The 24,881-nt window shown below is 41.4% G+C and overlaps 2 protein-coding genes across 6 annotated transcripts in view; one reads left to right on the plus strand and one right to left on the minus strand.

Annotated features, from left to right (window-relative positions):
- LOC311043863 (arrestin domain-containing protein 3-like) overlaps positions 1-5,022 on the plus strand; it is a 14,756-nt gene extending 9,734 nt beyond the window's left edge. For both annotated transcript variants that reach the window (XM_084055250.1, XM_084055251.1), the window contains exons 6-7: positions 405-670; positions 2,624-5,022. In XM_084055250.1, coding sequence (XP_083911376.1) covers positions 405-670; positions 2,624-2,719 — 362 coding nt within the window. In that variant the 3' untranslated portion in view covers positions 2,720-5,022. The remainder of the gene's footprint in view (positions 1-404; positions 671-2,623) is intronic.
- An 11,811-nt stretch (positions 5,023-16,833) lies between these two features.
- pex6 (peroxisomal biogenesis factor 6) overlaps positions 16,834-24,881 on the minus strand; it is an 81,411-nt gene continuing 73,363 nt past the window's right edge. For all 4 annotated transcript variants that reach the window (XM_084055237.1, XM_084055236.1, XM_084055239.1 and 1 more), the window contains 7 exons: positions 24,278-24,489; positions 23,017-23,078; positions 22,436-22,544; positions 19,549-19,665; positions 19,353-19,430; positions 18,609-18,748; positions 16,834-18,299 (listed from right to left, as the gene is read on the minus strand). In XM_084055237.1, coding sequence (XP_083911363.1) covers positions 18,163-18,299; positions 18,609-18,748; positions 19,353-19,430; positions 19,549-19,665; positions 22,436-22,544; positions 23,017-23,078; positions 24,278-24,489 — 855 coding nt within the window. In that variant the 3' untranslated portion in view covers positions 16,834-18,162. The remainder of the gene's footprint in view (positions 18,300-18,608; positions 18,749-19,352; positions 19,431-19,548; positions 19,666-22,435; positions 22,545-23,016; positions 23,079-24,277; positions 24,490-24,881) is intronic.

The following is a 24,881-nucleotide window of genomic DNA, read 5'->3' on the forward strand; positions in this document are numbered from 1 at the left end:
TCAGGTCCGTCAACGTTCTGATTGGTCAGGTCCGTCTCTGTCTCAGTTTTTGCCACTTACCTTGGAATGCATTTGGTGATTCGCTTCCAATGGCACTATTTAGTGCCACTGGAAGCCTTGAAATAAATTTACAGAGATTTAATATTGTTTCTCTAGTAGAAACACATATCTATGACAAAATATATCAAAGGCGCCGCTACCTTCACACAGGTGTGATTTTTAATAGTTTTCATCAGTGAAAGAAGGAAGTCGACAAACATGTTTCGTCATAGTTCTAGTGGATGACATCATCACTGGTCAGAGCAGTCAGTCACTCTGGTTGGTTTTGTCTCGTCTCGTCTCTCTCTCTCTGGTCTCTCTCTCTCTCTGGTCTCTCTCTCTCTGGCCGGTGGGTAAACAAACAGGTGAGACGGTGAAGATGATCTGCGAGTTCGGCAACGCCTCGTCGCGGACGGCCACGCCCAAGGTGTGCCTGTCCCAGAAACAGGCCTTCTACACCCACAACAAGAGCAGCAAGCTGATCCTGTCCAAGCCTCTGGCCGTGGCCCAGGGCCCCGCCCTGAAGCCTCACACCCAGGACGTCTGCACCGACATCCTGCTGAGCATCCCGCCCAACGTGGCCTACACCATCTCTAACTGCAGCATCCTGGACGTGTCCTACACCATCACGGTAAGGGTCTCCTACACCATCTCTAACTGTAGCATCCTGGACGTGTCCTACACCATCACGGTAAGGGTCTCCTACACTATGTCCTACACTGTGTCCTACACTATGTCCTACACTATGTCCTACACCATCACGGTAAGGGCCTCCTACACTGTGTCCTACACTATGTCCTACACTATGTCCTACACTATGTCCTACACCATCACGGTAAGGGTCTCCTACTCTGTGTCCTACACCATCACGGTAAGGGTCTCCTACACTGTGTCCTACACCATCACGGTAAGGGTCTCCTACACTGTGTCCTACACCATCACGGTAAGGGTCTCCTACACTGTGTCCTACACCATCACGGTAAGGGTCTCCTACACTATGTCCTACACCATCACGGTAAGGGTCTCCTACACTGTGTCCTACACCATCACGGTAAGGGTCTCCTACACTATGTCCTACACCATCACGGTAAGGGTCTCCTACACTGTGTCCTACACTATGTCCTACACCATCACGATAAGGGTCTCCTACACTGTGTCCTACACCATCACGGTAAGGGTCTCCTACACTATGTCCTACACTGTGTCCTACACTGTGTCCTACACTGTGTCCTACACCATCACGGTAAGGGTCTCCTACACTGTGTCCTACACTATGTCCTACACCATCACGATAAGGGTCTCCTACACTGTGTCCTACACCATCACGGTAAGGGTCTCCTACACTATGTCCTACACTGTGTCCTACACTGTGTCCTACACTGTGTCCTACACCATCACGGTAAGGGTCTCCTACACTGTGTCCTACACCATCACGGTAAGGGTCTCCTACACCATCACGGTAAGGGTCTCCTACACCATCACGGTAAGGGTCTCCTACACTATGTCCTACACTATGTCCTACACCAGTGGTTCTCAAACTTTTTCATGTCAAGGACCCCCAAATTGACACTTACTAGCCCGCGGACCCCCCATTTGAAAAGATATGCCAAGGACCCCCATAAGAGAAGATCTTTACGGCTCTAGCAGTGATTCTCAACCATTTTAATTTCAAGGACCCCCAGTTTGACATGCATTAGGGCTACGGACCCTCATTTAATGGCATTTCTATCCCTGGGACCCCAATTTATATTGTAAAATCAATGTTAATTTAACTCTGAGAGTGTACAAATGGAACCAAATGGACCCGTTAGGGTCCATTTGGTTCCATTTGTACACTCTCAGAGTTACAGACCCATAAGGGTCCCATAAGGCCCATAAGGCCCATAAGACCCATAAGGGCCATTTGGTTCCTATACATCATTTAGCTGTGGACCCCCTGGAACCCCCTCAAGTACCCCTGGGGGTCCCCGTACCCCACTTTGAGAACCAATGCTTTAAAGGACCCCCATAACTCATACATGGAGTAAATGGCTGGTCTGCTAGACAGGACATCATGTTTGAACATCTCCGACTCACCACCAGTTGTGCATTGATACACTGTCCGGTTCTGGAAATAGAAGGACGGCAAACGGACACACACACCATGTGATCTGCTCTTGGGGACAATTCCAAATCTCCTTAGGGATGGGCTGCTGGCTCTGTGTCAAAGGGAGTAGTGACTGAGTAGCTTCTTCCCCCAGCTGTGGCACACACTGCAGACAGTGTGATGAACAATGACATACTGTATCTGTGTGAGTTTCCCTAAAGGCAGCCCATGGATCAAGTGTTTCAGTGGGTCTACAATAAATACATATTGAGTAAAGATTACGGGTCCATTTGGTTCCATGTGTACACTCTCAGAGTTACAGACCTGTAACTGTGCATTAGGAACCCCCTCAAGGAACCCTGAGGGTCCCTGGACCCTCACTTTGAGAACCACTGTCCTAGATTTGTTTAAATGTCAAATGTGTGTTTTCTCTCTCTCTCTCCTCTAGGTGGTGCTGTTTGACAAGATGTCTAATGTTAGTTCTCTGTCTCCCTGTAGGTGAGTCTTGGTGTGAAAGCGTCTCCTGACCTGGTGGTGCTCTTTCCCATCGTCATATGTGACACCCCACCCTACGTGGCCCCCCCACCCTATTAATGAGAGCGTCTTAAAACCCCCCGAGGTTCCGGCTGGACAACTTATCTTTCTGAGGGAACAACGTGGTTGGTTGGTTGGTTTACTTTTTAAAAGATTCTTTCATCTGGACTTCATTCACATGGAGGACGGAGGGGAGACAAAGGAGAGGCAGGCACTAGGCAGGCGTTTCACTTTCCAAGATGGTGAATTTTGAATTCGCCGAAAAGGTGGCTTCATAACGGCTCTGCAGAAACCAATGGAGCTCCCTGTGTCCATGTCTTTTTACTGTCTATGAGTGAATCACGTGGACAGATCAGTGTGTCTCATATCAGGCTGTCATAGTGGTGAAACAGTTAATCCAACTAATACGTTTAATCCATCATAAAACAATATGGTATATCCAATTTGGGGGGAAACAGATTGTTACCCCTCTTTTTTTCCATTTTCTAAGTCAAGTAGCATTAATGGACTGTGTTTCAATACGGCTGCAACAGTAAAACAAATATATTATGAAATAGGGCTTAAGTGGTTAATCAGACTATCGATGTAATCAGTTATACAAACATCTAAATCTAGAGGGTTTAAAGGGATAGTTCAATGGATTAGTCACTCCATGGAGACATGGAGACTGGATATTTTTTAGTTTTTGTCTCATTCCTAAGACAATAATTTGATGACCGGCAGCGGTTCCGGTAGGAGACACAAAGACATCATCACATTATTGGTTTAGGAAGGCAACAAAAATTTGAAAGTATCCATGAATTCAAGTCTCAATAGAAACAAATAAATGCTTTGGGTGAACTATCCCTTTAAGAGGAGTCCAGACCACAGTGTACAGCTGTGGCCCCAGCAGACCGCTCACTGCCACCTTCACCAACCACTTCCTGTTTTATTGTTTATTAACGACCAGAAGAAGAGCATATCCACGTAGCATCATGTCAACTCACGTCTAACCCTAACCCTAACTATGGTGATTGATTTGCGGAGGCCTTTATTTTGTCTTCTAAACGCCGACAGTGCATTTTTGTCGTCGACTAAATCCCTGTACGAGTGTACGTATATATATATCTGACATTTCTCTCTTTTATCTTTTGTGCAAAACTTTGTCATTTTATTGTGTTATTATTCAAAGTGCAATTTAACACCATTATTCTTTTTAAAAACATTTTTAGCATTTTTCAGGTAACTGACATGACCGACCTGTTAGAGGGGAGGGGGGGGGGGGGGGGCATTGGACCAGTATATCGTTAGTGTATTGTTAGTGTAAAGTATCGCGACGTGTTTTGAGCTTTGTAGATCTGCTACTTTTGCTATTGTTGCTTATAATAAGCAGACATGGCAACACTGGTTAGCGCAGTAGAAAGAGGACTTTTAGCAGAGGATAATGGAAGTGGGCGGGGTCGTCTCTTCTGATTGGCCGTTTGTTTTTGCACAACATCGTTAAGAGTTTTGCCCGAGTTTGACGAAAAGGAAGTTTTTAAAAAAAGATCCAAAATGGAGGACCGACCAACGCGTGCACTTTATTCTTTGGCCGCTAGTTTTGCGTCTCGATTAAAGCCTTGGTTTTACTGTATGTTCAGCCTTCGTGACTAATGGAAAGATATTTGCACATTTGCAGCTTTAAACATGATGACCACTACCGATCGATCGCAGCTGTTTTCTACGACAACATGAAGTATGGTCTTGTTCTCCTTGATGCTAAACGTACATTACATTCTATACACTAGAGTGAGAGCTTTGTGATGTTAGATGTCGACTAGGGACCATATGGAAATCACACCTCACCATTATAGTGGCAAAAATAATTGCGTTAAATGATATTATTGCGATAATCAAAATTATGCTTAAAACATAAAATGTCACTTTTGTCAAACCCTCAGCATCCCTATTCTGGGGGGGGGGGGAATGTTTGCCAAAAATAGCAGATCTACAAGCTGACAACGTGTTGCGAGCTTGTAGATCTACTATTTTTTTGTGAACCGAGGGGGGGTCCCCAGCTAAATGTGTTAATACCTATAATAACCCCCTTTATCCATGTTTTATACGTTGGCTATTCAAACATAGCGCTTGTACATCTGCTATGTTTTTGGATTTTTTTTTTAAGTTTTAAACTTGCTTGTGGCCAAATGTACAAACATTTGGTGGTCCCTGACACTAACACGTTTTAGAACCAGTGTCCTAGTGTAGGACAATGTCACCATACATTAAAAATCTCTCTTATCACCATAAACCATAAAAACCATGATCGTCCCATCCCTAGTTGGTGATGTAGAGATGTAGACCCTCAGTTCCTACAGACCCCCCAAACTGGGAGATGCATGAGATTGGTGGTTCTCAAAGTGAGGTGGTCCCAGGGACCCTCTGGGGACGGGGACGGGGGGGACCACTACAATAATACGTATGCAATAATATATGTATGATTGAATTTGTGTTCATCAAAAAAATATATTTTTTAAAAAGATATAGGAATGTTTTAAAGGGAAACGTTAAGGAATGGGGGGCGGGGGGGCGTTAAGAGGGAATCGTTTAAGGAACCGGAATCGTTTAAAATCCTAAAGGATCCCAACCGTAGAACTATAGGTTCACATCCAACCGTAGAACTATAGGTTCACATCCAACCGTAGATCTATAGGTTCACATCCAACCGTAGAACTATAGGTTCACATCCAACCGTAGATCTATAGGTTCACATCCAACCTGCCCTGCAGTACAATGAGACCAACTCTGAGTCCTCACTGACACCAGAGGGTTTTTTTTTTTTTTTTGCTCAAGGGTTCAATGCTTTTACGGGTACATTTATCCCTCTTGTTTCTTTGGTTTATTTGTAATGTGTTTTATTCGGTGCTTTTACTTTCTATTATGTTGCCATTGGTGCTCAGAACAGCGTTGTATTATAGCTCTAGTCCATAGCGTTAGAAGGAAGGAGTTCTCCTTAACGCTATGGGACTTTTCGGGCACTTTGCCCCCGAAGAGTCACATAGCGTTAAGAAGAACTCCTTCTAACTAGGGCTGGGACTCGATTAAAAAAAATAATCTAATTAATTAGAGGCTTTGTAATTAATTAATCTAAATTAATCGCATGTTTAATCGCATATCAATATTTGACCTGAGAAGCAATTTCTTTTCAGTTAAAGCAGATTTTGGTATATGAGTGAATCAATGAGTGAATACATAAGTTTAAGCAACAAAAAATAGTTCTGCACACAACCGTGTTTTTATCCACGATTCCATCAGAGAGTTTTTTAAATCTAAATTTCCCATCCACTGGGCCAAGCAAAGCAGTCTGACCGGCTTCTTGTCCCATTGTGTGCACTGGGGTGTGTTGGCTGTTGGTTGGTGCACTGGTATGATCGGTACACCTGAAACTCATCCAGTGAGTGCTGTGGTGCATAAACTAAGCGCGATTAAAATGCGATTACGTTTTTTTAATCGCGTACATTTTCTGTAATTAATTAATCTAAATTAATCAGTTAAAGTCCCAGCCCTACGTCTAACGCAGAGCACAGCGTTGTACAACTCCAGGAATGTTTCGCTGTCGTTTTCGCACATTTTTGAACAATCATTTTGTTGAACTGTTGTTGTTGATGGTTTTTTTCCTACTACTAAACGTGAGCAAGCTGTTACTTTATGTGTCCAGAGTGTGGACATTATCTTTATTCTTTTATTATTATTGTCTTTAACCATGTTTTAAAAAAAAGTGTTCTGTCAGGTTTTTGTAATCAAACTATTCAAAAGTAATTCAAAACTGTGCTGAAGCTCTTCATTTGTGCCTGTCCATAATTATTGTTGTTGTCGGGCAGAAACCTTGTATCTCCATATTTTAACTTACGTTTTTTTTCCTTCTTTTTTTTCATAAATGATATGCCCTAATTCGTCATACTACAGTGTCACACAAAAGTAGCAAAAATATGCCGATCTACAAGCTCAAAACGTTTTGAGCTTGTAGATCTTTAGAGAGATTTTTGATATTTTCAAATCGAATCCTGCAAAGTAAGGTGAGGTTTGGACATAATGAGGTTTCAGCCCAACAACAACCATATATAAAGATGAGATTACATTTTATACACCAGAATGTCATTTTTTACGTCACATTATAAGTAATTCAAAACTGTGCTAAAGCTCTTTAATTTCTGCCTCTCTGCCCATAAAACATAACATGAGGACATTACATTTCATACCAGAATGTCTTCTTTTTCTTTTCTTTTTTGGCAAAATGTATGAATGTCTCGGCAACACCAACGCTCCTATGAGCACCTGTAGTGCTTTTGGTTTAAATAACTGGAGTGGTTTTAAAGGTAGGGTACGTGATATGTTTTGGATAAAACAAAAAGTGTTGTTAGCCCATTGAGAACGGGTAAAGCCTGTACGTTGTTATACCTTTAAAACCAGGAAAACATCTGTGTGTTATTTTAGATGTTGCTATTAATATAGCAATGAATATAGCAACATGTCGCTATGAATATAGCAACATGTCGCTATGAATATAGCAACATGTTGCTATGAATATAGCTACATGTCGCTATGAATATAGCAACATGTCGCTATGAATATAGCAACATGTCGCTATGAATATAGCTACATGTCGCTATGAATATAGCAACATGTCGCTATGAATATAGCTACATGTCGCTATGAATATAGCAACATGTCGCTATGAATATAGCAACATGTCGCTATGAATATAGCTACATGTCGCTATGAATATAGCAACATGTCGCTATGAATATAGCAACATGTCGCTATGAATATAGCTACATGTCGCTATGAATATAGCAACATGTCGCTATGAATATAGCAACATGTCGCTATGAATATAGCTACATGTTGCTATGAATATAGCAACATGTCGCTATGAATATAGCAACATGTCGCTATGAATATAGCAACATGTCGCTATGAATATAGCTACATGTTGCTATGAATATAGCAACATGTCGCTATGAATATAGCAACAGGACTTTTTCTGAAAACTTAGGTTAGGATTTAGAAGGTGTTTTTTTAAATCGGCCTCAGGTTCTAAATAGGTTAAAGCTCTATATCGTGAATCAGAATGTCAGCCAATCAAAAAAATCAATAAAAAAATAATCACGTACCCTACCTTTAAGTGTAAAGCCAAAGTTCCCGACTGTATCAGCTGCCTCGGAGCAACATAACTGCCATCTTATTTCTACTGTACTGCCAATACATGATCAATACATTCTATTTCTATTTCTACTGTACTGTCATGATCAATACATTCTATTCTCTATTTCTACTGCCATTCAAGACCTCTGTCTGTTCCTTTGTTTTTTATACATGAGATTTTATTTTATATGAATTTAAACATGTATCATGAATTTAAACGTGTGTCATGAATATAAACATGTATCATGAATTTAAACGTGTCATGAATATAAACATGTATCATGCATTTAAACGTGTGTCATGAATATAAACATGTATCATGAATTTAAACGTGTGTCATGAATATAAACACGTGTATCATGCATTTAAACCTGTCATGAATTTAAACGTGTGTCATCAATATAAACGTGTATCATGCATTTAAACATGTGTATCATGCATTTAAACATGTGTATCATGCATTTAAACATGTGTATCATGCATTTAAACACGTGTATCATGAATTTAAACACGTGTATCATGAATTTAAACACGTGTATAATGAATTTAAACATGTGTATCATGAATTTAAACACGTATCATGAATTTAAATGTGTTTATCCTGTATTAACTTTGACAAAGTTCTTCCAACATGTATTGTAATGACATCTAGAAAGCAGGGTCAAAACTACCAACTACAATTCTTACTGGCTGGATTCTTGAAGGGTTCTTTTATTTTATAATAAAAAATAAAAACAATACGGTGCCCATTGTACAAACTCAACCACCATCATCAACACACTCAAACCTTTTCATATTTTATATTGTTTATCAGTGAAACTGATGGAATATTAGTTGGGTCATCTGTGGCACTTCCGTGACCGTGGAGAGCGAAGGTCCGTTTCTCAATGGATTTGTCATCTAGGAGGGTTATTAAACAAATTTAGCCGGGGTGTATTTTTAAAAGGGGCGGGGACATTTTTTGAGAGACCAAAATCCAAAATGGCGACCGTGAAAATGAACTTTTTAATGGTTTGACCTACAAAGATGCACGATACATGGTTTCAGAGCTTATTTTGGTCAAGGAATACATATTTGGTGTTTATATAATGATTTGACCTATTGTTGACCTTCAAATGCAAGATGGCTGCCAATTATGAGCTCCAAAAGGTTTTTCTTTCAAAATCGTCACAGAGCCTTCTTATTAGGCTCTAATGAAAGCTCTGCTCATGATGAGTTGAATAATATACAGTATAAGTACACAGAAGTCATCTCTGAGGTCAATACAGTCAATGTTTGTGTGTAAACAACAGTTACTGAGTTGCAGTTTCCCATTAAATAGTGTAGGCTACTGAGAATATGGTGTCCAGTTCATCCCATCACATTTTCATAATGAACCAAAAATAAATTAGCACTATAGCCCAACATAACATAGTATTCTGTATGCAAAGCTAGAAAGGCTAGTTGCTTGAGGTGAATCTAAATGTCAACTCATTTGTCATACGAATACGTAGTGACGATAACATCAGTGTGCTCGCTAAGTATATACTGTTAGGCACATACGTGAAATGTGTCCTCTGCACTTTAACAACTAACAGCCTCGAATCACTCTAAGATTGCCACATTGTTGACTTGACCTGGAATCGTACCCAGGACATCCAGGACCTCTGGTTCACCAGGCAGGCCCACTAACCAGTCTGCTATGGCACTCTGATTAACATCATGTCAGAAAATGAAAGGAAACAAAAGTCTGACTATACTGAGTCAGAGTCAAGCTTTATAAAATGTAAGTTGTGTAAAAAAAAGTCTGACTATACTAAGTTGTTATTTGTTTGTTTAAGTCAGGCTATACTCTACTCAGAGTCATAAGTTTACAAAATGTACTAAAGTACAGTGAACGTCTGTGCGGTTTGTCTTCATCACTGAAAATAACGTACATGTAAACTGATATAAAGCTGCTGTCATGTGCAGTTGGGGTGAAGAAACACAACCATTTCACTCCTAATATTACCTAATTGATTTGACATCCTGACTTGCTGCATTAGCTGAGGCTTGAACCTGTTACCTGCGGCTCACTAGTCAGTGACTCTATCCATTCACCTACAGCTGTTTCCTTGGAATCTGTGGTTCTGAAACTTTTTGTTGTCAAACCCCCAAATTGAAATGTATTTGGGCAGTGGACCCCAATGTGAAAAGATGTAGTGTCAGGGCCCCCCATGAAAAAGATTCATATTTATGCTGTAACACATTTTTTTAAAGTTATTTGTGTTGTTTGTTGTTCAAGTCAAACCACCAGGAAGGCTGTACTTGTCAGCCATCTGTTAGCTCAATGGGTTGAGACACAGTATTCATGATCCAAAGGCCATGAGTTCAAATCCCATTGATGTCTTTCCTATGATTCTTTCCTTTGCAGACTGGCTTCCAGAAGATCAACTGAAAACTACCAGGAAGGCTATATTTGTCATCCAACTGTTAGCTCAATGGGTTGAGACGCAGTATACATGATCCAGAGGCCATGAGTTCAAATCCCATTGATGTCTTTCCTATGATTCTTTCCTTTGCAGACTGGCTTCCAGAATATCAACTGAAAAATACCAGGAAGGCTGTACTTGTCAGCAATCTGTTAGCTCAATGGGTTGAGACGCAGTATACATGATCCAGAGGCCATGAGTTCAAATCCCATTGATGTCTTTCCTATGATTCTTTCCTTTGCAGACTGGCTTCCAGAAGATCAACTGAAAACTACCAGGAAGGCTGTACTTGTCAGCCATCTGTTAGCTCAATGGGTTGAGACGCAGTATTCATGATCCAGAGGCCATGAGTTCAAATCCCATTGATGTCTTTCCTATGATTCTTTCCTTTGCAGACTGGCTTCCAGAAGATCAACTGAAAACTACCAGGAAGGCTGTACTTGTCAGCCATCTGTTAGCTCAATGGGTTGAGACGCAGTATTCATGATCCAGAGGCCATGAGTTCAAATCCCATTGATGTCTTTCCTATGATTATTTCCTTTGCAGACTGGCTTCCAGAAGATCAACTGAAAACTACCAGGAAGGCTGTACTTGTCAACCATCTGTTAGCTCAATGGGTTGAGATGCAGTATTCATGATCCAGAGGCCATGAGTTCAAATCCCATTGATGTCTTTCCTATGATTCTTTCCTTTGCAGACTGGCTTCCAGAAGATCAACTGAAAACTACCAGGAAGGCTGTACTTGTCAACCATCTGTTAGCTCAATGGGTTGAGACTTAGTATACATGATCCAGAGGCCATGAGTTCAAATCCCATTGATGTCTTTCCTATGATTCTTTCCTTTGCAGACTGGCTTCCAGAAGATCAACTGAAAACTACCAGGAAGGCTGTACTTGTCAGCCATCTGTTAGCTCAATGGGTTGAGACGCAGTATTCATGATCCAGAGGCCATGAGTTCAAATCCCATTGATGTCTTTCCTATGATTATTTCCTTTGCAGACTGGCTTCCAGAAGATCAACTGAAAACTACCAGGAAGGCTGTATTTGTCAACCATCTGTTAGCTCAATGGGTTGAGATGCAGTATTCATGATCCAGAGGCCATGAGTTCAAATCCCATTGATGTCTTTCCTATGATTCTTTCCTTTGCAGACTGGCTTCCAGAAGATCAACTGAACACTACCAGGAAACCTGTAACTCTCAGCCAACAGCTTAGCTCAACTGGTAGAGCGTCCGTCCAATAACATAACTTGACTTGACTTGAGTGGGTTCGATTCCCACTCGAGTCAAGTGTCCCCGGTATCTTGGGGCAACGGATAAATTGACTGATATCCTTAGTGATGCTTCCCTTTGCAGACTAACTTCTAGAAAAACAAGTTAAAACCACCAAGAAACCTGTAACTCTCAGCCTACAGCATAGCTCAACTGGTAGAGCGTCTGTCCAATGACTTGACTTGACTTGAGTGGGTTCGATTCCCACTCGAGTCAAGTGTCCCCGGTATCTTGGGGCAACGGATAAATTGAGTGATATCCTTAGTGATGCTTCCCTTTGCAGACTAATTTCTAGAAAACAAGTTCAAACCACCAGGAAACCTGTAACTCTCAGCCAACAGCATAGCTCGACTGGTAGAGCGTCTGTCCAATAACATGACTTGACTTGTCTTGAGTGGGTTCGATTCCCACTCGAGTCAAGTGTCCCAGGTAACTTGGGGCAACGAACCCACTCAAGACAAGTCAAGTCATGTTATTGGACAGACGCTCTACCAGTCGAGCTATGCTGTTGGCTGAGAGTTACAGGTTTCCTGGTGGTTTTAACTTGTTTTCTAGAAGTTAGTCTGCAAAGGGAAGGATCACTAAGGATATCAGTCAATTTATCCGTTGCCCCAAGATACCGGGGACACTTGACTCGAGTGGGAATCTAACCCACTCAAGTCAAGTCAAGTCAAGTCAAGTCATGTTATTGGACAGACGCTCTACCAGTTGAGCTATGCTGTAGGCTGAGAGTTACAGGTTTCCTGGTGGTTTTAACTTGTTTTTCTAGAAGTTAGTCTGCAAAGGAAAGCATCACAGTAAAGACACCAGTGGGATTTGAACTCATGGCCTCTGGATCATGTATACTGCGTCTCAACCCATTGAGCTAACAGATGGCTGACAAGTACAGCCTTCCTGGTAATTTTCAGTTGATCTTCTGGAAGCCAGTCTGCAAAGGAAAGAATCATAGGAAAGACATCAATGGGATTTGAACTCATGGCCTCTGGATCATGAATACTGCGTCTCAACCCATTGAGCTAACAGATGGCTGACAAGTACAGCCTTCCTAGTAGTTTTCAGTTGATCTTCTGGAAGCCAGTCTGCAAAGGAAAGAATCATAGGAAAGAGATGAATGGGATTTGAACTCATGGCCTCTGGATCATGTATACTGCGTCTCAACCCATTGAGCTAACAGATGGCTGACAAGTACAGCCTTCCTGGTACTTTTCAGTTGATCTTCTGGAAGCCAGTCTGCAAAGGAAAGAATCATAGGAAAGACATGAATGGGATTTGAACTCATGGCCTCTGGATCATGAATACTGCGTCTCAACCCATTGAGCTAACAGATGGCTGACAAATACAGCCTTCCTGGTACTTTTCACTTGATCTTCTGGAAGCCAGTCTGCAAAGGAAAGAATCATAGGAAAGACATCAATGGGATTTGAACTCATGGCCTCTGGATCATGAATACTGCGTCTCAACCCATTGAGCTAACAGATGGCTGACAAATATAGCCTTCCTGGTGCTTTGACTTGAACAACAAACAAGACAAATAACTTTAAAAAAAAATGTGTTACAGCATAAATATAAATCTTTTTCATGGGGGGCCCTGACACTACATCTTTTCACATTGGGGTCCACTGCCCAAATACATGTCAATTTGGGGGGTTGACAACAAAACGTTTCAGAACCACAGATTCCAAGGAAACAGCTGTAGGTGAATGGATAGAGTCACTGACTAGAGAGCCGCAGGTAACAGGTTCAAGCCTCAGCTACAGCAGCAAGTCAGGATGTCAAATCAAATAGGTATTATTAGGAGTGAAATGGTTGTGTTTCTTCACCCCAACTGCACATGACATCAGTTTACATGTATGTTATTTTCAATGATGAAGACAAACCGCACAGACGTTCACTGTACTTTAGTACATTTTGTAAACTTATGACTCTGAGTAGAGTATAGCCTGACTTAAACAAACAAATAACAACTTAGTATAGTCAGATTATTTTTTACACAACTTACATTTTGTAATCAAACTACCGAAACGAAAGTTGGTCACCACCGAAACGAAAGTTAAATCAGAAATAATCACTAAGTGTGGAGGCCAAAATCGTCCCCCCAAAAACCTGTTAGGAGTACGTTTCAGGCAATTTAGAGTTGATTGGTAGTACTTTGTAGTGACTTTTTTGGTCCCTAACACCACAAATGGTTTACATACTCTTTACGAATGTCTTACGCATCATTTGCTTAACATGAATGATAATTAAGTAGTAATTTAGTAATTGTTTGGTGTCTGCATTCATGAAAGCCAGGTAGTTTGCAACAGGTAAGGAGAAAGTCCACATTAACAGACAGTCATAAATGATGAACTGTCTTCACTTTACTGTAGGGCACATAATAACATGTACAAAGGATTTATAGATATTTTAGGAATGTTTTACAAAGCATGTTAAACATGAACAAACACATTAACAGACAGTTGTAAATGATGAACTGTCTTCACTTTACTATAGGGCACATAATAACATGTACTAAGGATTTATAGATACTTTAGGAATGTTTAACAAAGCATATGTTAAACATGAACAAGCTACCAATAGCTTGTATATATTATGTAACATCAGTTACAAATGATTTAATAATCATTTACAGATGTATTATACATGGCTCATTCATGAATAGTTACTATTATACCTTTATAGATGATTTGTAACCGTAGTTATAAAGGTTTTAGTAATCATTTACGAATGTCAATAAACAGGTTGTTAATGATTTGTTAATAGTCTACAAACTGCTTATAAACGTTTATAAATGCTTTAGAATGGGTCGTTACAAATGATTTAATAATCTTTTACAGATGTATATAAATGGCTTATTCATGAATAGTTCACTACTTACTAATACTTTACAAATGATTTGTAACTGTAGTTATAAAGGTTTTAGTAATCATTTACGAATGTCAACAAACAGGTTGTTAATGATTTGTTAATAGTCTACGAACTACTTATAAACGTTTATAAATGCTTTATAACGGGTCATTATTGTAAAGTCCTACCAAAGTTTTAGAACCACAGACTCCAAGGAAACAGCTGTAGGTGAATGGATAGAGTCACTGACTAGTGAGCCGCAGGTAACAGGTTCAAGGCTCAGCCACAGCAGCAAGTCAGGATGTCAAATGAAATAGGTATTATTAGGAGTGAAATGGTTGTGTTTTTTCACCCCAACTGCACAGGACAGCAGTTTTATATCTGTTTACATGTACGTGATTTTCAGTGATGGAGACAAACCGCACAGACGTTCACTGTACTTTAGTACATTTTGTAAACTTATGACTCTGAGTAGAGCATAGCCTGACTTAAACAAACAAATAACAACTTAGTATAGTCAGACTTTTTTTTACACAACTTACATTTTATAAAGCTTGACTCTGACTCAGTATAGTCAGACTTTTGTTTCCTTTCATTTTCTGACATGATGTTAATCAGAGTGCCATAGCAGACTGGTTAGTGGGCCTGCCTGGTGAACCAGAGGTCCTGGATGTCCTGGGTACGATTCCAGGTCAAGTCAACAATGTGGCAATCTTAGAGTGATTCGAGGCTGTTAGTTGTTAAAGTGCAGAGGACACATTTCACGTATGTGCCTAACAGTATATACTTAGCGAGCACACTGACGTTATTGTCACTACGTATTCGTATGACAAATGAGTTGACATTTAGATTCACCTCAAGCAACTAGCCTTTCTAGCTTTGCATACAGAATACTATGTTATGTTGGGCTATAGTGCTAATTTATTTTTGGTTCATTATGAAAATGTGATGGGATGAACTGGACACCATATTCTCAGTAGCCTACACTATCTAATGGGAAACTGCAACTCAGTAACTGTTGTTTACACACAAACATTGACTGTATTGACCTCAGAGATGACTTCTGTGTACTTATACTGTATATTATTCAACTCATCATGAGCAGAGCTTTCATTAGAGCCTAATAAGAAGGCTCTGTGACGATTTTGAAAGAAAAACCTTTTGGAGCTCATAATTGGCAGCCATCTTGCATTTGAAGGTCAACAATAGGTCAAATCATTATATAAACACCAAATATGTATTCCTTGACCAAAATAACTTCTGAAACCATGTATTGTGCATCTTTGTAGGTCAAACCATTAAAACGTTCATTTTCACGGTCGCCATTTTGGATTTTGGTCTCTCAAAAAATGGCCCCGCCCCTTTTAAAAATACACCCCGGCTAAATTTGTTTAATAACCCTCCTAGATGACAAATCCATTGAGAAACGGACCTTCGCTCTCCACGGTCACGGAAGTGCCACAGATGACCCAACTATATTACAATTGTTAAGTTGTTAAATTAGCAGAAGTGTTGTTCCTTTACATCATGGGTCTTCAACAGGCGGTCCGGGACCCCTAGGGGGTCCTCAGAGTTACTACGGGGGGTAATAGGATATTTAACATTAACCACTTGAACCCTAGCATCCCTATTCTGTGGGGAACATAAGCTGAAAAAGCAGATCTACAAGTGCGTTGTGTGCTTGTAGATCGGCTATTTTCGACAAAGGTTTGGTGTAGAGGGAAATGTGAGCAGACCAATTACACACCCAGAGGTCAAGTTTATAAGTATTGAGGGTTTAAGTCTGGGTTAAATGTCTGTAATAAACTAAAAATCACACCCAGTGTGAAGAGAGTGGTGCCTTTGAATTAGTGTAACTGGTTGCATCCTTGTGTTGCAATCAGCTGCAGCTGTTGAGGCCGTGCTCAAACGGACGGACGGACAGACCCACACACACGGTCAAGTGTAGGAGTGGCTGGCACCACTTAAAAACATGAATTTACATAAAACACTGATGATAGTCATTGAAGCTATCTATGAAATCTATGAGAACGTTTAACCCATTAAGACCGATTAACCAAACAAAAGAAAAATATTTGAGAGAGAAAAAATATAAACAGAGCAAAACAATATTTTGAATGAAAACAAATTAAAACGGCAAAGCAAAAAAATATATTTGCGGGCAAAACATTTCTTTTGAAAGAAAAGAAACATTTTTTTAGAACAAAACTTTTATAACTCAAGAGTAAAAAAATAAGGAACAACTTTTTAAACAACATAAACAAAATACACACTAAAATATGTGTGTAATTTAATGTGTTATGTTGATAAAAAATGATTTGAATATTTTTTTCTCGTTTGTGAATTAAAGTTATTTTATACGATGGCAAAAGCCTTCTCTCTCAGAACTCTGTGCCATCATGAGTGTTCTTCTGTCGCTCAAGTTTTAAAACATATCTTTCATTGCATTGTGTCATGTCAGTCAAAAGTTCCCACGGTGTTACACTAGTATCACTACTACTGTGAACTACTTATAAAACAATTACACAAACAACACGTAAAACAAGTCATTTATGCTGAATTTATTAAATTACATTTTAGAACATATTGTGCACTAAAACATTAGAGCAGATTTACACTTCATAATTATTTAAAAAATGTACAGTATTTCTCAGTGACTTTTCAGAAGCCTTGGTCTCTTTAGTAATGAGGCAGAACTTTGGTACAACCACACTGTTCTAGAACACTGAGAGCTGACCGGTACAACCACACTGTTCTAGAACACTGAGAGCTGACCGGTGCAACCACACTGTTCTAGAGCTCTGAGAGCTGAGCAGTACAACCACACTGTTCTAAAGCACTGGGAGCTGACCGGTACAACCACACTGTTCTAGAACACTGAGAGCTGAGCAGTACAACCACACTGTTCTAGAACACTGTGACCAGTACAACCACACTGTTCTAGAACACTGAGAGCTGACCGGTACAACCACACTGTTCTAGAACACTGAGAGCTGACCGGTACAACCACACTGTTCTAGAACACTGAGAGCTGACCGGTACAACCACACTGTTCTAGAGCTCTGAGAGCTGACCGGTACAACCACACTGTTCTAGAACACTGTGACCGGTACAACCACACTGTTCTAGAGCTCTGAGAGCTGACCGGTACAACCACACTGTTCTAGAACACTGAGAGCTGACCGGTACAACCACACTGTTCTAGAACACTGAGAGCTGACCGGTACAACCACACTGTTCTAGAACACTGAGAGCTGACCGGTACAACCACACTGTTCTAGAACACTGAGAGCTGACCGGTACAACCACACTGTTCTAGAACACTGAGAGCTGACCGGTGCAACCACACTGTTCTAGAGCACTGGGAGCTGACCGGTACAACCACACTGTTCTAGAGCTCTGGGAGCTGACCGGTACAACCACACTGTTCTAGAGCTCTGGGAGCTGACCGGTACAACCACACTGTTCTAGAACACTGAGAGCTGACCGGTACAACCACACTGTTCTAGAACACAGGTGTTGGTCAGGTGTTACTTGGCGGTCAGGTTAAGGTACAGGTGTTGGTCAGGTGTTACTTGGCGGTCAGGTTATGGTACAGGTGTTGGTCAGGTGTTACTTGGCGGTCAGGTTAAGGTACAGGTGTTGGTCAGGTGTTACTTGGCGGTCAGGTTAAGGTACAGGTGTTGGTCAGGTGTTACTTGGCGGTCAGGTTATGGTGCAGGTGTTGGTCAGGTGTTACTTGGCGGTCAGGTTACGGTGCAGGTGTTGGTCAGGTGTTACTTGGCGGTCAGGTTACGGTGCAGGTGTTGGTATCGGAGAAGCTCCTGGTCAGACACAGATGGTTTACACTGCTGCACTGCTCTGTCAAAGTCCTCTCCGGTCAGAACCACAGGAGACTCTTCTGTGTCCATACCTGAGACACAGACAGACAGAGAGACAGACAGACACACAGACAGGCAGAGAGACACACAGACAAACATACAGTAAAAGTGAGGGATAGAACACACTGCGTGTCCATATTATGGAGATTTGTTGATTTATAGATTTTTTTTGAGAGCCGCTGATCCGACCGACTCCCCACGCGGCACATCGTTCCCTCGGGACGGCGGCGACGTGCGCCGAGTTTGAAGTGGATCGGTCGGACGGCTCTGGAGATACACCAGGGATAGTCACGAGAACGCAGACACACACACACACACGCACACAGACTTGTGACGGTTACCGTTGACGATGGAGGAGATCTTTCTGTTGACGGCGGTCGCCATGGCGTCAGAGCAGAGGGCGTAGAGGTCCGCCCCCGTCAGGTGGGCGGGGCAGCGACTCACCACCTCCTCCAGGTTGACACTGGCATCACACTGGAACCTGATGCATGTGCACACACACACACACACACACACACACACACACACACACACACACACACACACACACACACACACACACACACACACACACACACACACACACACACACACACACACACACACACACACACACACACACACACACACCTTTATTTGTGTTCACATTTAACAAGTAATTCTTGAACACAAATAATAGTAGATGCTCAAACTTAGGAAAGTCAACACTAAGTATTTCAGGATTCAGATCATAGATACAGGAAGCATCGTCTCCTCCATATATGGTCGACTGACAATTATCACAGATACTGAACACAATGTAGCCAATGTCTTATCAGCTCTCTGCTTATTGATCATTCCTGAAACCAAAACTAATTCAGGGATACATATGAACACAATCAGTTTACATACGCTTGTAACCAAGCTGTATAATAGCATCCTTAAGACGGTACCAAGGTGGTACTTTTCGCACCGTGGTAAGGAATGCCTCTTCCAGACTGTGGTCAAATGTACATCCAGCTTCCTAAATGGTCACAGTCTATGAAGTCTATGAAAATGTTTAATCTGCAACACAATGTTATACAATATGTAGTGTGGATTCCTACTTTCTGGCGATGGCCTTCAGAACCTGAAGCTGGGACTGCTTGTCTTCATTGATTCCAACATAAACCAGCTTATCAAACCTGATCAGACACAAAATATATTCATTATTAAAATATTTGTATTGTAATAATAACAACAACAACAACAACAACAACAACAACAACAACAACAACAACAGCAGCAGCAGTGAACTCTGACCTGCCAGGTCTGAGCAGTGATTGGTCCAGAAGGTCAGGTCGGTTTGTGGCTCCGATCACAAAAAGTCCTTCACAGGAACCCAGAGAATCCAACTCAGCCAAGAGCTGAGAAACCACCCTGATAGAACATACAAGAACATGATGAAACCACCCTGATAGAACATACAAGAACATGATGAAACCACCCTGATAGAACATACAAGAACATGATGAAACCACCCTGATAGAACATACAAGAACATGATGAAACCACCCTGATAGAACATACAAGAACATGATGAAACCACCCTGATAGAACATACAAGAACATGATGAAACCATCCTGATAGAACATACAAGAACATGATGAAACCACCCTGATAGAACATACAAGAACATGATGAAACCACCCTGATAGAACATACAAGAACATGATGAAACCACCCTGATAGAACATACAAGAACATGATGAAACCACCCTGATAGAACATACAAGAACATGATGGAACCACCCTGATAGAACATACAAGAACATGATGAAACCACCCTGATAGAACACACAAGAACATGATGAAACCACCCTGATAGAACATACAAGAACATGATGAAACCACCCTGATAGAACATACAAGAACATGATGAAACCACCCTGATAGAACATACAAGAACATGATGGAACCACCCTGATAGAACATACAAGAACATGATGAAACCATCCTGATAGAACATACAAGAACATGATGAAACCATCCTGATAGAACATACAAGAACATGATGAAACCACCCTGATAGAACATACAAGAACATGATGAAACCACCCTGATAGAACACACAAGAACATGATGAAACCACCCTGATAGAACATACAAGAACATGATGAAACCACCCTGATAGAACATACAAGAACATGATGAAACCACCCTGATAGAACATACAAGAACATGATGGAACCACCCTCATAGAACATACAAGAACATGATGAAACCACCCTGATAGAACATACAAGAACATGATGAAACCACCCTGATAGAACATACAAGAACATGATGAAACCACCCTGATAGAACATACAAGAACATGATGAAACCACCCTGATAGAACATACAAGAACATGATGAAACCACCCTGATAGAACATTCAAGAACATGATGAAACCACCCTGACAGAACATGATGGAACCACCCTGACAGAACATACAAGAACATGATGAAACCACCCTGATAGAACATGATGGAACCACCCTGATAGAACATACAAGAACATGATGAAACCACCCTGATAGAACATACAAGAACATGATGGAACCACCCTGATAGAACATGATGGAACCACCCTGATAGAACATACAAGAACATGATGAAACCACCCTGATAGAACATGATGAAACCACCCTGATAGAACAACAGTTATGGAAAAACAAGGTCAGGTTTTGTTCTGCTCCTGATAGAAGAGTAGGTCCAGGATTACATGTCTATATTCCTAAAACGAAAACATGTTTTTTTTTTTTTTGCCATTTCCGCTTATAATAAGGCTTTATATAAAGGCTGCTACACGATAGAAAAAACATTATTGGCTTCTGTGCAAAAGTCTGATGTAAAAACAACCAGCAAGTACAAAATGACAAAGGATTGACTTGGAACTCCTTCTTTCAGGCGAGGCGTTTTGCTTTGACACCAGAGGGTTAACCTTTGCTTTTATGAAATATCTGAGATCATTGGGATTTTCTGGAAGACTGAACATGTTGCTAGTTTGACCACTTCAAACACTCTTTCTTCTTAAAATGACAAATACATGGAAATAGCTGATCTACAAGCTTACAATTATAAGTTGTGCTACAACGTGTTGTAAGCTTGTAGATCGGCTATTTTCAGTGCATTACATGCTTCCATAGAAGACATGCTGACTTCTATGGAATCCAAATGAATGAAATCAGTTGACGGTGACTGAGAACTTTAATCCATGTTCCCAGTAATTTGCAGAGCGCTCCGCAACTATATAGCATATTGAGTGTAGCGAATAATGAAGTGGTTAAAAACCCTGGTTCCCTGGTTCATTTATTATTAACCCTGGATAATAATAAAGTGGTTAAAAACCCTGGTTCCCTGGTTCATTTATTGCGACCGTAGGTCGCACTTACTACAGAAAGCTGCTCCAGGTGTCCGTCCGTCACTCCGTCACTCCGTCACACACGTCACACTTTTGCCCTGCTCATATCTCCGCACCCATTGCCCCGATCCATGCCACATTTTGCACACACACTCCTTACCTGCCAAACTACACCCTCCAAGGACCCCCGGAGCTCCAGGGACCCCCAGCTGCCTCGGGGACCCCCAAGTGTAAAAAATGAGCACATGTGGCCAAATTACCAAATGACCACCCCAACGGGGCTGCTCACGGGGCATTCCCGGGGACCACCCACTCCTGGTGCTCCAGAACGGATGCAAAAGTGGTGGCGCCCCCAGTGGAGGACCCCCTGCCACTGCAGCTCACATAAAATGCCGTAACTCGGGGGCTTGCCCCCCACAAACAATCCCTCCTTTCCCCTATAAACACACACGTTTTCTGCCCACATAAACGCCACCATGTCACAGCTAACCCCACATTTACACCACCAAACAAAACTATCCATTGCCCACACAACTAGGAACCAATCGCCGTTACAGCCCTCTTCTGTATACATGTGACCTACGGTCGCTTATCTCCCGATTAGGGAGTCTTACTGGTTATTAACCCTGGATAACAATAAAGTGGTTGTCATGGTGATCTCAGTTTCAGGAGCACAGGAAGCAGGTCCTGGAGCCCAGCTCCGCCTAGTTCTGGGACAAATGAAGCCCTGGTTCCTGCACTAGCTCTGACATCACCACATTAATTAACATAACTTCATATGAAATATGATCAATTCATCACACCTGTCCATCACACCTCCTGAGTCTCCAGAGCGCCCCCTGTTGGGCGCCAGAGAGTCCAACTCATCAAAGAAGACGATGCAGGGAGCTGCAGCTCTGGCCTTGGAGAACACTGTTAATGAATGAATAACATGAATTAATGACACTGTTAATGCATTAATAACATTCTGTAATGACGTGACTTCATTAATTACACTGTAATTATTAATACCACAGTAAAACACACAACAGCATAACATCTGTTTAGCAGACTACGGTGGCTCATGAGGGACAACCAAGTCATGGATGCATGTGTAATGTAATGTAATGTAATTTTAGCTTTAATTTTATTATACTTGATGTTGTAAAAATCTTTGATCACCGTCTTTGGAGCTTTATAGGTATTTGTAGGGATGTCTTATTGTCTTTTGTACTGTATTTATAGTGTTTGTTCAGCAAAGCTGTGTCATGTTTAATCTGCCTCTTGGCCAGTTCATATGAGTAAAAGAGACTCTGTCTCACTGTGCTCTTACTGGTTAGATAAAGGTAAAACAAAATACAAAATAAATCATGTATTTTCGGTAATGTATAATTGTGCTACAGACCTTCTCGAACGTTCTCCTCACTCTGACCAACATACATGTTGAGAAGTTCAGGACCTTTTACACTGTAATCACATAACATTTAACTTAGTATAACACTGAAATTATACATTTACAGGTAGGGTAAGTCATATTGTTTTATTTGTGTGACATTCTCAGAGAACAAAGACCTGTGTCTTTAGGAGATGTTTAGTCAAGTCTCTGCATCTGTGCTATAACAGCCCTGAAACATGACTGTCATGATGAACTTCAACCTGGTGTTTGCACGTTCTCCCTTTTCTGGCTGTACGTACATAAACGAGTTATAATGAGTTATAATGTATCAGAGTGCAATACACCTTCCAACCGTTAGGGTCGCGTAGTTGAAAGCAAATGGAGATTAAAATGCTTTTTGTTGAACAATACGGATGATACGGGTACTTCTGCGAGCCCGTACATGATTATAAATTTGTGGCCATGAGGTAAACATGAGGTAAGCACTTTATATTTGAAATATAAACGTTTATGTAGATGTACGGACCAAAGAGGGAGAAAATGCAAACACCAGGTTGAAGTTCATCCGTGACAGACGACCGTCATGTGATCCATAGCTATCTGTGGAAGACATCATTCTATAAGCCGTATCTAACACTGGCTCTGATTCCCTGCTTTCATATGAAATGAAAAGAAAAGAAAATGCAAACATTTTTGCTTCCTTTTTTGGTTCCTAATGTGGGTTCCAAAATTTGTTAAAGTGCCAATCATTTTAACCCCTTTATCCAAAGTTTTGACTTTGGCTATTCAAAAATAGCAGATCTACAAGCTCATAGCGCCGCGCTATGAGCTTGTAGATCTGCTATTTTTTAAACATCTTTGCGTCTTTGAGTCTTTGCGACTCAAATCTGTGCTTCAGGGGGTCCCTGGAACAAAATATTTACATTTTTGGGAAATACATATCATTTTGACATGGAAAGGTTTGAGAACTACTGTGCTAGACAACTCAGCTCCATTCAAATTGGGTCACACATATCAATTTGGGGGGTCCTTGGGGGGTCCTTGGCACAAAAAAAACGTTTGAGAACAAACTAATGCCCTAAAGCAGTGTATCTCAAACTTTTTCATGTCAAGGAAAAGTTATGAGCTATGAGCTTGTAGATCTGCTATTTTTGAATAGCCAAACTATAAAATGATGGTTAAAGCGGTTAAACTAATTTAGCTGGGGACCCCCTGGTACCCCTCAGAGGACCCCTGGGGGTCCACGGACCCCCCTCTCCTCTCCTCTAACCTGAGGAAGGTCATGTTGGTCTCCGTGGCGACGGCCTTGGCCAGGAGGGTCTTCCCGGTGCCCGGGGGTCCATAGAGGAGCAGGCCGGTTCTCCTCAGACCCAGAGAGGAGCTGAACAGCTCCGGTCTGTCCAGAGGGAGGCGCACCGTGTCAATGATCTCCTTCTTCACCTCCTGTAGGCCCCCCACGTCCTCCCAATACACGCTGGGAACCTGTGCACACACACACACACACACACACACACACACACACACACACACACACACACACACACACACACACACACACACACACACACACACACACACACACACACACACACACACTTTGTTATTGATTGATTGATATATTAGCAGGTTTATTAACCGTACAGGTAGTACAGGTCAAAGGTTATGCCACAAAGGTTTACGCCTACGAGTTTATTCAATTTCAATTCAAACTTTTCAAACTATTCCAGACACACAGGGGGTCCATAGAGTCTATATACAGACACACAGGGGGTCCATAGAGTCTATATACAGACACACAGGGGGTCCATAGAGTCTGCCTCCGCATACTACCTTTCTTGTATGTGCACCACAAGAAGGCTGTATACATAGGAGTG

Source organism: Gymnoscopelus microlampas (assembly GCF_963454915.1).
Source record: "Gymnoscopelus microlampas genome assembly, chromosome: 4".
NCBI classification, from domain to species: Eukaryota; Metazoa; Chordata; class Actinopteri; order Myctophiformes; family Myctophidae; genus Gymnoscopelus; species Gymnoscopelus microlampas.